Genomic DNA, 13,896 nt, shown 5'->3' on the forward strand with positions numbered 1-13,896 from the left:
ACTAGGATCCGTTATTGGCACTGAGTTACTATTTACAATGAACAGAGGTTTTGCAGTTTACATAACATCGATACAATGCAGTTTAGGAGTCTCTGATTAAGAAAAACCGAGTGTTTTTCCCCCTTTCGTTGCGGACATTCAGGCTGTTAGGACGAGTGGTCACGGGCAAGGGCTGCGGCGGTTCGCTACCACGGCCCCACGCGCTGCGGTGCCGCGAGACGCTGCGCTCCGGAGACGCCGGTCGCCGAGCGGGAGCCGAAGGGCAGGCGGGACAGGGCTGGGAAGCGCCCGGTGGATCACGACGGCGACGACGTGTGCGGAGCGGGGCTCTACAGGTTGTCGCCGGGCTGGTACTGGGGTTCTGTTGCAGTGAAGTAGTCTTCGAGGAAGCCCTGCAAATATTCGAATGTGGGACGCTCCTCTGGGTCTTTTTTCCAGCAGTGGATCATAAGCTCGTGCAAGGAGATGGGACAGTCTTGAGGACATGGCATCCTGTAGCCACGCTCTACTTGCTCCAAAACTTCACGGTTATTCATGCCTGGGAAGGAACAGACAAATTCACGCTGTTAAGTTACAGAAAACCAACCCAAGTCCGGATGTATAACTAGATGTACAATGCATACAATTTTCTCAAGTGTACTCATTTCTTTTGGTTAAGACAAGCAAAACAAAACCACATCAGATTCTTATTTCAACTCTCCACCTATTGCAAGATAACCTGGCTTAATTTTCTTTTTCAGCAGTGGGTTTTAAAAAACAGTGATGAGTAAAATGTTGCTCCCGTGGTTAGTTACCCTTTTAGCTTAGTCACAGCGAGTCCTCATGTCCTGGCTGTGTTTAATTCTTAAAGGTGCTTTGAAAGAGGCACCTGCAACATACAGCCTTTGTTGTCCCTCCATATCCTCATCTCATGCTATCGTTATGGAACTTTTCCTGGTTAAAAGCAATCTCCTTTGCTGAAATCCGGTCACCATGTCTCCGTCAGGATCACTTTCCTCGCCTGTGGCTTAGCCATCCCTCCGATGTGCTCGCTACTTGCTCCCCCTTGTCTGCTGTGTGAAATACAAGCTGCTCGTCTTCAGTTTCAAAGCCTCTCACAAGCTGCTCTGCTTCTCTCTCGGTCACGTCCTGGTGGGGTCACAACTGCTACCTGCCATCCGACCTCGGCCCTTCAAACGAGCGCCGTGGGCTGCTCCTTACTCCTGCTGTAGTGCACGGGGGCAGCTCCCCCAGCTAGTGCCTCATCCTCCTTTGATCCTCTCCTTGCCATCTCCTTTTGCAGTGATAATTTAAAAAACAAAGGTTTGTTTCCCGATTTACGGTATTCCTGATGCTGCAGACCAAGCACAGGTTTCTTGCCACCTGCATCCACCCACTGCATCTTTTGTCTTAGATGCTTATTAGTAGGAACAAATGTGTTGAATGGCACCTAAAGGGGCCCATGAGGAAGACTCCACAGAAGGATGAAAACAGAGTAAAAATGTTCTTCTGTTGGCATCGCACCCTGCCTAGAGTGGAAGTTCTCCTGTCTTAGCAGCTCCAACAGATAGAGGGTGCAGGCTCAGAGCAGCAAAGTGGTGCTCCTCAAGAGCCAAAAAGAAACTTGACAAACATTTCACTTTTTCTTTTTAAATTGCAAAAGATCATAATGGTCTGTGAGGCATCACCACCCAAAGGCAGTATCAACCCAACTCTCCTGGTTTTGTTGCTTTTAGAATACTACAAGGAAAGATGGGTATTTTGTCAGTCATAATCTTTTTTTTTTTTTTTAATTTGCTTTTTGAATTAGCTCCAGTTTCGGAGTAAAAACTTTTGTGCTTTCCCTTCCTTACATAGTGAAGCCTATCAAAGTGAATGTTACCAATAACTCGTATATACCTAAATCACACACACTCCAGTACGGGCAAACTGCATTCCTTATTTCATTTTGGCAGCAGTCCTTTAAATACAACAGGAGCAGAAAAGCTCCTTCCCAACTGACCTGTTATTCTAAGATATCAAATATTTGGTATTTTTATCCAGTGCATTACTTAGTGTTGCAAAGCATACTCTGAAATTTGATGAAGAACTACATGCTGAAGAAAAACCCGGAGGAGATAAGGGGGGAGGGAAAAGGCAAACAGCTCTTCACTTTCTTTTTCTTTGAAAAAAGTAGAAAAGAGAACACAAAAGAGATGGAGTTGACTGAAGACAGCAATTTCTGTCTCTGGAAAATCAGTGAAGCTAGGTCCTGCAGTATTATCCCTCTTTTTCTTTCTCCTTTTCCTTCCTCTAAATAAATCCCAGACAAGAAACTAAATCAAGTGACTTTCACGTTTTTTATTGGAATCAATTTTTCCACTGAAAGCGGTAGAAGCCTGGATTCTCCAAAGATATTCTGTTGGTTTTAAAATGTGTTACTAGCTGAAAAAAAGAGAGTTTTGAATATATATTTTTTTCAAAATCTTAGTCAGACTTGCTAAAACAGCAGTATTTTAGGGATATGATCTTTTACTTCTTACAGGATCCATTTATGTTTACAAACCTATTATCTAGATTCACTTATCCTACATATTTCAGTGTTTCTCTTTTGATAGCAAGAGCCTGTTGTATCTGCACTTCTAACACCACAGAGAGAATATTTGAGCAGTTAGTAGAACTATCCTCTCCTAATGAATTCCCAAGAGTTTCAAATCTTTTAGTAAATAATAAATGAAATTCTGATTGCAGTACACTTCTAGACCCCTTAAAAGTTTATCTTATGAAACCTTAGATCTGTGGGATTAACTACTCAGCAATGTTCTCCTGCAGACTACAGCTATTTCACCTTCTTGAAAACCTGTTTGTGTTCACGATGTTTCCAGAACCAGCATTTGGAACAGAAAGAAAATATGCAATTTCCAAAAGGCAGCTTTTCTATTAGCTCCTCATTCTCCAAGAACAGCAAAAACTAATACTAAACTGCCCATACAGACTGGGGACAGAAATACAATACTGCTTGCCTTTTTTTTTTTTTTTCCTAGAAAAGCTTCAATAGTAAGACATGTAAGCTTATATTTTATATGAATTACTTTGGGCAACCCAAACCCAGTGAGGGCAGTGATGGTTTTAAGTCGCTTTATTCTGTTTTCCTTCTTTTGGACTCAGAGTTATGTTTCAGGAGCCACCCCCTGCTCCCAGTCCAATGACCAAGCTACACAGATACAAACACTTAAAATAGGACCCTTGCAACCACAGTGTGTCTGCTGTGATTCAGACACTAAAGGTTCTCCAGGGACCCAAGGCTCTGCTCTGCTCCTCAGGAGTATCTGCAGTGGGCAGCCTGGCACTTCTCTAATGCAGCTGAGAGGGTAAAACTGTTTGGCTCTCCAGAGCGGCTGGATCACATTGACACTGACAGCATGCCCTCAAAGACAGAGGTACAATAGAGACCACAGACTGATTTGTGAGTTTTGGTTAGTTTGATACAGAAACAGAATTCCTAGTATGTGTGGGTAACCCAAAAGAAAAGCCAGAAGCAAGGGAAGAGGGATGGGATATGGGACTCAGACAGGGCCAGGATTCCACATGCAGGAACAACAGTTCCTATAATGGGAAAGCTACTCTGAAAAGCAGAAAAACTTCGGGTCATAATGCTGATTGCTACAGCAAATAAGATGAACATTATTATTCCTATGGAAAAGCAGTAGTAAGTCATATAATTTTATTTAATAATTAAGAGTTAAAATCCCCCAAGAACACCTACAAGACTAGGTTATCGAAGTACCACTTGACAAGTATAATGGATGCGACTTTGAGCTGCAGCATTTCTGAGCGGAGCCCTCCTGTCTAGCAAGGGGCACAGCTGCGCGTGGCGGTGCTAGGCGCTAAGCGCAGACCCCTCTCCCCGGGCTGCGTGCGGCCCACGCTGACGGCGCGCGCGGGTGGCCGCGAGCCGGGCACCCGAGCTCACCCCCACGCTCCCCAGAGCCTGCACAGGCCCTTGAGCCCGAGCCCCGAGCCCGGCCTGGCTGGGGCTGGCAGCACCGTGCCTGGCACCGCAGGGCTGTCACGCCAGGCTTCCCATGTCAATGCTCTCAATGTGACAAGCGCAGCAGAGTGCGAAGGGGCGAGTCAAGGGTGCCGCTTTAATGAGGCTGAGGTTTGTGTCTGTCCAAAAGGCAACATGTTGAAAACAACAATCTGGGCCAGAGAAATGCAGCCTCCTACTCCTAAACACCATTTAAAAAAATACTAAGCCCCAAGAGGCATTTGTGAAAAGGGAAAGAAACTGAAAAAGGTTGACTATGCAGATTATTTTTTTAACTTGGCTCCTCTTCTGCCCATATCCGGTTTTTGTTTCCCCAGTGTGACAGTGTGAACCTCAACACCCCAAAAGACTGTGAAAGTTGCTTATTTCAATCAACTGTCTTGTGGGAAGAAAGGAAAGCATTAGGGAATGCTAGGGGAAGCATTAATAAATTAGTTATCACAGCAGTCCATTAACTGGGTATTATAGCAGCTTCTTATTCGTTTCAACCCTTTCCTGAGCTTGCAAATCCCCTTGCCGCGGGTGGCAGAGAGGGCTGGCAGTGCCCGTGAAGTGCAAAGTCTCACCTCTCGCTTGCCTGTGGCCACTCAGGTGAGGAGGGCAGGGTCCTGCTCTTCGGGGTGGCTCACCTCTCATTTCTCACCTCACACAACATGGCGCAAAGGCAGGAAAGGCCCTTCCCCTGTGCTGATGTCTGAGCCCTTCTCCTAGCCGCAGACAGCGATCAAAATTCATGGAACTTTATCCTTCCAGGATCCTTCCCTCCATGGTGTGAAGTAGGACATGGATGGTCCTTTCGAGGTCAGGCAGACACCGTGTCCTCTCTGAGGGACTTGGCATGGCCATGTCATCCTGGGAGGTCTAAACCTGCTGCCAGTCAATCCCACATGCACACCCAAGCTCTGGAGAAGGCCACCATTCCCCAGCTGCCCTGTTGTCTCAGAATATAAAGGCCTTCTTGGTCAAGACCTGGAAATGAGACCTCGTTTAAATTTCTAAGGCCTAATACGAAGTTAAAACAGAGGCTGCCTTTAGGTAAAATGGAGTGAGCGGGGAGTGGTCATGGGAACTGGCCTGAGGCAAAGGTGGGAGTCACAGCAGAGAGGAAGGGTCCTGGTGCAGAGTTCACGCACAGTGGAATCAAGAGAGTACAAGGCCATCCATTAAATTGCTCCCTCTTGTCATACCTAGTTGATAAAAAGTTGTTTCCAGCTACTTGATCCCTTCCTAACATGGGTAGGGGAGAAGGAGCCAGAAAGACTGTCAGCGTGTGGGGGCTTTGTGTAGTAAGGGGTGAAGGGGGAGGAGAGCGCTGAAGGAGGAGAGACACTACCAGCTGTCTTTGATGTGCTCAAACTGCCACGTAATAAAACTGTCTGTATTTGCAGGACACAGACCATGTCTGAGATTTCTGTCATAGATCCTACAAGAAATTAAATACTACAAACACTTAAATGCACATCCTCTGTCCTCATTCCCCTACAGGGAAGGAAAGCAACCCTTGGGAAATGCAGACCTCCTCTACTGCCCTGGCCAGCACATCGTTCAATTATTAACCAGGGAGTTAATGAAGGGCTTAGGCATTGCCCACATTACTATTTCTTGTGTGTGTGTATGCATGTGTACACATGGTAAGCGAGAAAGAAGGGTAGTAGCAACTCTCCTCACAAATGCAGAGCTCTGCAAAAACGCACAGAATAGACACAAAACAACCACGCACAACAACACGTGCCCTGGCTTGTGAGAGTCCCTGTACACCTACTCTACTAGTGCTGACCCAGAAATGTCTCTTCCTGAATCATGATCAAGCACTTTTGCTCACCCTGTGGAAATAACATTATCAGCCAAATCTTACACGTCTTTATAATTTCTTTAGCCTCTGCACACGGTGCCTTGCTGTGCATTTAACTCTCAGTAAGTTCACAGATGACGCTGACCCTCCCCTGCCCCAAGAGGAACCCTCCTGGTAAGAAGCCCTTTGAGCTGCTGCTGACACAACCTGCGCTACAGTGGCAGGACTCCCCCTCCCTCCCTTTAACCATGGGCAGAAGTGCTGGGCAGAGGGTTTCATCCTCCTTCACACAGAATCATGCCGTCTTCCCTTCTGCTCCCTCTTTCTACTGTCACTGCCACAGCTTTGCTAAGCCGCCACCTGTTGATGCTGCCAGGATTCACCGCTCATCACTAAAAGCCTTCCAGACCCCGTGATCTCTCTCCATGTACCAGCTACCAGCTGCTAGGAGCTAGCAGAGTCAAAATTTCTGAGCAAAAAACTCTGGGAATTTAGTTTTGCCGAGCTCAGCGTTCTGAAGTGACATGAGATCCGAGAGGATGAACCCATTACCCCTGCGATCGGCCGGGAGGCTTTTCCTGCTCAATGTGATGTACGGATCTGGCTGCAGGGAAGCGGCACAGGCTGGCAAACTGAAACTGCACTTTCCATTGAATCAGTGCACACAAACAAAGTTTACTGGTGTGCATTTAGGGAAATTCCCCAAAACAAAGATGTCACTAGATGCCCTGTTGTTAGTATCTGTGGCGATAAGTAGATGAAGGGCCTTTTTTTTTTCCATGTCATGCATGGCTTTCACCTTACCCTTTTCCTCTTCACCTGAATGCCTGCAGCCCTCAGGGGGCAACAGAATGAAAAGCTCTTTCTGCATAGGCAGATCCAATCACCTCTGCTACAAATCTTAATCCCTTGGATACTTGGCAGGGTTTCAACAGAGCCATGGGGCCTCCAGCTTCCCCCTGCAGAGAATATGGCCCTGCTATGACCTTGCCTTGAGCTCCGGCCTGCAAGTTACGGAATTCTTTTCTTTCTTTTCCATCCACATCTAAAACCAGGATTGAAATTTAAGGGTTTATAAAAAAAGAAATTTGGAAACACCAGACATTCAAGCAGTCATCAAACCTTGTACAGAACCAGACTGACAGAAGAAACGGGATAATGACACTCTAGGAGTTTAATGGTCGATACGTTAAAGTGAGTGCAATACTATGGAGAGCTATTTGTGCCATAATACAGTAATTTTACATGTGTGTCTCCTTTTTTTTTTTTGTTGAAGAAAATTATACTATGTGAATTGAGATAATAAAAAGCGAATTAGAAATGCACACATTGGATTTTCTGCTTCGTGACATTTTCAACACAACTACCACACACTGACTGAATTAGGACCATTTTTAAGCATATGCAAAACTTATGCACGATAACCATGAAGCCAAATTGATGCATATGACTCATTCCCATTCGTTTCCCCAGGTGAAGGATGGCTCATATTAGTGACTCTTTTCTTACCTGGATAGGGCACTCTCCCTTTTGTAACCAGCTCTGTCAGTAGGATCCCAAAAGACCACACGTCTGATTTTATTGTGAACCTTCCATACAATGCTGCTTCTGGCGCAGTCCATTTGATGGGAAACTTTGCACCTAATGAAAGAATAAATTAGTTTTAATCAAAATAGGGACAGAATCAAAGCAGCAGTTCACAGGTGACTGTTCTGCTCTGCAGCACTTGTGCGCTGACATGTGTTAACATACAACTCCCTGGAATACAACCACAGAGGATGGGACAGATGGAATGTGTAGGGCAGAGGGAAAGACTTGGCAGGAAAAGAGTGGATTTGTCCCAGATCCCAAGGGACTGGTAAGAAATTCTAATTCAGTCTTGAGGTTTTATGTTTGAAAGAAGTCATAAAAAACAGTAACCCCAATATAATATAAACTCCCCCCAAATGTTTTCAATTAACATTTCCTTGTGATATTTGCAACTCAAACAGCATTAGCAGGTATGAATAAAATGGAGATACATTAGAAGTGCACCTCCCAGTTTCCCTGCACAGGCTGAGCAAAATGTGGAACAAACAAACATGGTAAAAAATAAATTAAAAACAAGTATTTCATTAGAAACGTGCAGGGACTTAAAAATAATACTGCCATGTGAGTTGCTTGGAGTGCAATGATGTCAAAGCATAACTTTGGCCTGTGATTTATAACTTGACAGTGTACTGTAAGCTCCTGGCCCTGAAAAGCCCATAGTGCCTTAACTACATGCAGTTCTACTGTGCTCATCTATCATCAGAGTTCGCTGGAGCCAGTTGTGGTAAGGATGGTACAATAACAAGCCTTTAAACACTGATTTATTTGCTCTCCAATCATTTACTGTTTTCTTAGGGAGAATATTTTTCAGTAGAACTTAAAAGAAAACTCTTGTGGTAATAATTAACTCATAGCATGTACGAAAAAACATGCAGACCTTTCCCTGGTGCCTTGTATTAGCATACAAGCAAAAGAGCTGCTTTGCCTATTACTAATCCCTAGAGACAAACACGCTCAAATTTTGAAACATAACTGACTTTGACTTCCCATTACGCTCTCATAAGAGTTCCCGTAGCTTTCAGGAGGAGCATAGAAATCATAACGTGGACAAATCGCTCTCAGGGAGTTAAGTTATGGCACCGTTTACAGCTCCCGCTGGCGCTGCTCTGCCATCGCATTCAGCGCTTGGTGTCTCGCGGCTTCGGCCGTGCACTGCAGTCTCATCTGGGCTCAGATGTGGTAAATCTCATTCCCTCACTCAGTGAAACATCAGGTGTGCTAAAACATTTTCAACTCTAAATACAAGTCATCCTAAGGCAGACTGCTACTCGGAAAGAAATACATATTTTCTTGTGAAAGTTGCAGTTGCTCAAACAGGTCCTACTAAAATTAAAGGACACAGGACAACGTTTCAATGTTTCCATACTTGCAGTTAGGAACTTCAGTCTGGTCATGCATCAGCGTATCAACAGTTTGATTTGCAAAGATGATGAAGCATTTGTGGATGTCTATACACTTTCAGCCTATTCTCTACTGACATTAGTCAATATGAAGGCAGGAGCTAAAATACAGGTGGTCCTCAGCTTTGCCCTCAATTTCCCTTACCAAGGCTACTTGTTCATGAGACCAATCTTAGTTTACAACACTCAGAGCTGGCAGAGCTTCATGTTGTCTCGACGCCTCCGTTCGCTGTGATGCCTGAGAGCTCTGCAGCCGCCTGCCATGGCGAGGGTCCCCGTCCTGGAGCTTTGCCCACCCTCAGCATCGCCAGCAGCCACAGGGGCTTGGCAACTCCCTCAACTGCTGCAAGGCCTGGAGCAACAAGCCCCGTGCCAATCCCTGGAAAAAGTGCAAGCTGCACATATCTGCGGGTCACGTTCCCCAGGCCTGTGGTTCATGGCAGGCACGTTGTGAATATGAGGACCAATGTCCCTCTGTTCTCTCTCCCATGCAGCTGAGATACAGCACACAAACACCAAGTTGAAGGAAGAGCTCCTGGCTGGTGGTGTGTGAGATGCCAAGCATGAGGGTTTGTGTGTTCATTTATTGCACATGTTTTATCCAGCAAGTTTTTCAATCAATCATCAGCTGTGTTTCCCTGAGAAGCTGAACCGATGCTGATTTAATTCCCTTAGGCTTCATAATCAGGTCCATAGGTAACAGTCCCCTAGAGTTCATCTTTGGAGGACAGAAATCTCTTCAGTCTCCTTTGTGACCAGCTCCCCCTCCAATTTTATCTTTTTCATCTACTACCAGTGTGGCACCAGGCAGTGAATATGTGCTGTGCTGAGGGATCATGGGAAGGGGGTAAATTCCAGCACATCCACTTTCCTGAGTGCTAGAGCAGCACCAACCCCATGAGATATGGCAAGTGAAGCTGGAAATACAAGCAGTCTGTGTCATGGAGTTTCTGATGGCAGCATGACTACTGATGACCCTTCCATACTGCCTCTGCTACAGGTGGTTCTCCGTCTAAAACAACTCATACGACAGCCACGTGCTCTTTTTTTGCAGTGTTTCCTGAATGTTTGATTGAAAGGGGAGGTAGGAAAGCAAAGCTTGGCAGACAGGCCGTGGGCAAAACCCAGCATGAAGGCGCTCAGGGCCTGCGAAGCACTCTGGAGGCCCAGGAGAACCAATGCCCTCACACAGCAGAGCCATCGGTAGAGAGCAGGGACGGGTGAGGATGCACCAAGCTGCCTGCCTGCAGGTACAAGGCAAGTGCATCTGCCACAGAGAGATGGCACGTAGATCGCTTGAAACAAGGATAAGCTCCAGTTACTCTGCCTGGCTTCTGCTTGACACAGTCTCTGCATTCACTCTGTTCCCAGTGCACTGATTAAAAATACAGCTCTCCCTACCTCTGCCTAGGTCTTCGCAGTTTAGGAAACCAGCTGAATTTGGGCTGAAAACAAGCTTCAGCATCAGATCATCAGATAAAATTTGTATTGCTGGTAAGCATGTTAATAAATCTGATAAGACCAACTACCCCACCTGACAAAGCAGCCAATCTCCTACTTTGAAGGCATATTTTAAATCAGCATGGGGAGATTTGTCTCTTTTTTTTTTTTTTTCTGGAATGGCTGAATCCATTTTATTACAAACTAGCAGGTCAGTAACTCGATGCCTATAAACCCATCACACTCTAAATGCGGTAGGTCAGGATAGCCTGACTCTGCCCCGGAGTGAGTTCTTAATCTATGGCTTTTATCCCCACCCCTTTTCAAAAACGCTCCAGCATGGGAAAAGCCTTTTTTGGATTTCTGCGCTGCCTGGAACCATCACACAATAAGCCAAAGCCTCTCAGATGATTTATTGTTAGGGCCGCAGACCTACCTCTGAGGATTTTAGTCAGACTTAGCCCTGAAATCTCTGCCCTCCTCTGCCCGGACATTCGCACGGGTTATCTCCCAAGAGGATTGCTCTGGGAAAATCATTCAGTGCCCCCGGGTGCTTTAATTCTTTCTGGCCTCCAACCAGGCCGTGCAATGCTGAAGAGCCAAGGGCGCTGGGATGAGTGAGTGCCCTTGACATACAACTCTCAGCATGGATACTTTGCACGCGAGGGAAAATCCCTCTGTGCTTTGTTTTTCAAACCTAAACCTCTACCGAGCAGAAGCCTCTGGAATCTGTGCCCCAGAGCCGCGGCCGGCTTCCTAATGACGCCATTTCAGGAAACGCTGTGAAGCTGGTACCGCTTGCTCCTTGAAACCAATCTCAGCTGAATGCCCCGAAGCCCTAGGAGCCATGAACTCGGGGAGCTTTCGGGTCAACATTGAAATGCTGGGGCTGGGAAAGTCACACGAGGTAGAAACTAAACGCTGAGGGAGGCTTGTAACAGGAAACGAGTCAGTGGTGGTAGGCGAGGACGAGTGCTGCGTGGGAGGAACTGCACAACGACACTTGTGTGTGTTGTGAGAACAAACACGAAATCACAAGCCTGAAGAACACCAGAAGTCGGGAGCAGGCTGAGTCGGCTGCTGCTGCCCCGCGACGCAGCACAGCAAGGGACAGGTCGGGACGCGGCCCCTCTCCCTCTGTGCAGAGCAGAGGGCGCCGCCTCCGGAGCATGTCCGTGATCCGGCATTCCAGGGGCCTGCTCCTGGGGAGCAAGAGTCGCTACAGCCGGCAGCGTGGGCCGGCGCCAGCGAGACAGATCTGAGTAGCTGCCTGGTGGCGGCCGAGTCTCTACAAAAGGACTGGCAAGAGCAGGAGAAAAAGAAAATTCCCACTCATTTCTAGGGAAAAAAAATAAGAAGCCTCACTTGGTTTTGAGCAGGGCAAGAAGGAGATAATTGGAACTGTTAGGGAGGAAAAAATGATCTGAAAGTTTACAAACATGCACCAGAGCTCCCGAAATAGCTCTGACTTGTCTGGAAGGCATCAGAAAGATCCTTGTTGTTTCATGTGTGCTGGAGCAGCGCTGCTGCCAGTGCTGCCAGTGTTTGCAGGAGAAATGTGGCCTGGAAAATAACTCTGCTCCTTTTTTTGTAAACGCAATTTTAAATTCGTATCAGCTGCTACAACTGAGAATAGTAGCAGCTCTTCCGCGGCAGCGCTGCGGAGCGCTCGGCGCTCTCAGCAAAAGCGCCACGTGCGTGGCTGAAACACAGGAGAACCCTCGTCGGAGGTGACGGGGGGCTGCTCTCTGCCCTGCAGAAGAGCAGCAGGGGAGGCTTGTGTGAGGCCAAGGCGGACATGAGCATCCCCACAGACGCAAGGAGACCAGAGTGACGCCCGACTGTGAAAGGGGAAAAGATGATGCAAGAGCAACTGTCAGAAGAGCCAAGTCCCGGCGGCGCAGCCTGCAATACAACCCGCCACTGTGGCCTTCAAACTGGGTGTCATTTTTGTAGGTATGTTTTTCCCCTTTGATTACTCACTTCCTCTAAAACTAGAGGAGCCAAATGATCATTATGAGCCAAGAACTACTCTTTTTTTTAATAATATTTAATGGCAGTATATAGCTGTAGCCACACACTTTAAATCATTAGTGGTGTGACCATCTCTTTCCTTCCTGACAATTGCTGAGAAACGGCAGTGCTGACAACGAACTGCTTTTTATTTACCTCTCATAAATCAGGAGCAGCCAGGCCTCCTTTGTTCCAACCAAAAAAGAAAATAAACCAGTCAGTGAAATGTTACCACGAGGCTAAGTAATACCCATGCAGGTTCAGGAATCCTGCACTCTAACCCACTGGGGCTCAAAGCATCCCCATCTGTTTCCTTTCAAAATATTTGAGCGGAGACAAAAGTGACAGTGGGGGAAGGGAGCAGGAGATGGAGCAGTGGAGAGAACCACTTCTCCTCTGCCCCGTACCGACCCGCTGCTGTGACACAGAGTGCTGTGCGCAGAGCGCGACCCGAGGCTTTGCTCCTGCCGTGTGGCAGAGCATTTCTGTGCTTGCCAAGGAGCTGCGCGTTGGCAGCGCTCCCTTCCCCCTTCCCTCTGCTTGCGAGGCTCTATTCCCGTGTTGGAATTCCCAGCGAGGCTCTAGCCAGCTAGATAAACAGCACAGTCCCCAGATGCATCCCCTCGGAGGTTGAAGTAATAGGTCATGGGAAACAAGCAGAGACAACCGTTTCCTCCTGATACTGCAGTCACCACCACGCCGCGCTCCCATTTGAGGCAAAACAAAACAAAACGGGACTGAATTCCACTTAAAGAAAGATTCCACTGGAATAATCGGAGCTGTTTTTCTTCCTTGGTAAGTTAAAGGCACTAAATAGGGCGTCCAGCTGGAAGCCAGGTTAATAGGAATGAAATGTAAACAGAGATTATGCTTTTTTTTTTGTTAAAAATAACCAACAAACAAACAAGCAACATATTAAGAGAGAGTCAAGAAAAATTAGTAGAAGTAGGAAAACCTTTCTATGAAGCCTGTCCATCAGGCCATGGACAGAATGATGCCACCAGAGGTACTCATTACAACTCTTTGGGCCTTTACTTGAAGGCATTCTTGGGTCCTGAAGGACTTCAGCCTGGCCTCGGGAAGGAAAATGTTTTACCCTTCCTTCTGCAGTACAGGAAAGACAAGGGACTTCTCAAGACTCGCACAGCAAGATCACACCAGTGGAAAGAGGATTTGGGTCTCCTACCACCAGCCACGCAGGTTCAAGGCCAAACCACTCCTCCTTCCCAAACCAGAATCTTTTTTTCCACAGTAAAAGCAATTTCCACACTGGAAGAAGGGCAAGGGATATCCACGTCTATGCTCCCTCTCCCCTGCCAGTCCCTACATTCCACATTTTTGCAGCTCATGGTTTTCTCATCCAAAACCCAGTAATTTTTATTGTCTTATAAAAAACAAACTTCTCCACAGCATCAATCAGGCCGGGTTTCAAGGATTTCTAACCTGTAAAGAGGACAAATCATTCTGAGAGACCTTAATCAGGAAGCCAATAGGGCATTAAAGGATTTCTTAGGGATCCTGAGCTTGAAGAGACCTAGCCAGGAACAGGTTACCTACCTGCCTTTTAAAACAAATAGTCATGTCAAACAATACACCGAACATTTCCAAAGGGAATAAAAAACATGGCAGTAAACAGACAAAAATGGAGGTAA

The 13,896-nt window shown here is 46.6% G+C and overlaps 1 protein-coding gene across 4 annotated transcripts in view; it reads right to left on the reverse strand.

Moving 5' to 3' along the window:
• Positions 1 to 275: 275 nt before the first annotated feature.
• The window catches only part of FYN (FYN proto-oncogene, Src family tyrosine kinase), a 123,705-nt gene continuing 110,084 nt past the window's right edge, over positions 276 to 13,896 (reverse strand). For all 4 annotated transcript variants that reach the window (XM_088522418.1, XM_088522411.1, XM_088522425.1 and 1 more), the window contains 2 exons: positions 7,311 to 7,442; positions 276 to 538 (listed from right to left, as the gene is read on the reverse strand). In XM_088522418.1, the coding sequence (XP_088378544.1) occupies positions 330 to 538; positions 7,311 to 7,442 (341 nt within the window). In that variant the 3' untranslated portion in view covers positions 276 to 329. The remainder of the gene's footprint in view (positions 539 to 7,310; positions 7,443 to 13,896) is intronic.

The sequence above is a fragment of the Tinamus guttatus genome, unplaced genomic scaffold (genome assembly GCF_059628265.1).
Source record: "Tinamus guttatus ecotype Peru unplaced genomic scaffold, ASM5962826v1 Tinamus_guttatus_pri_ptg000010l, whole genome shotgun sequence".
NCBI lineage: Eukaryota > Metazoa > Chordata > Aves > Tinamiformes > Tinamidae > Tinamus > Tinamus guttatus.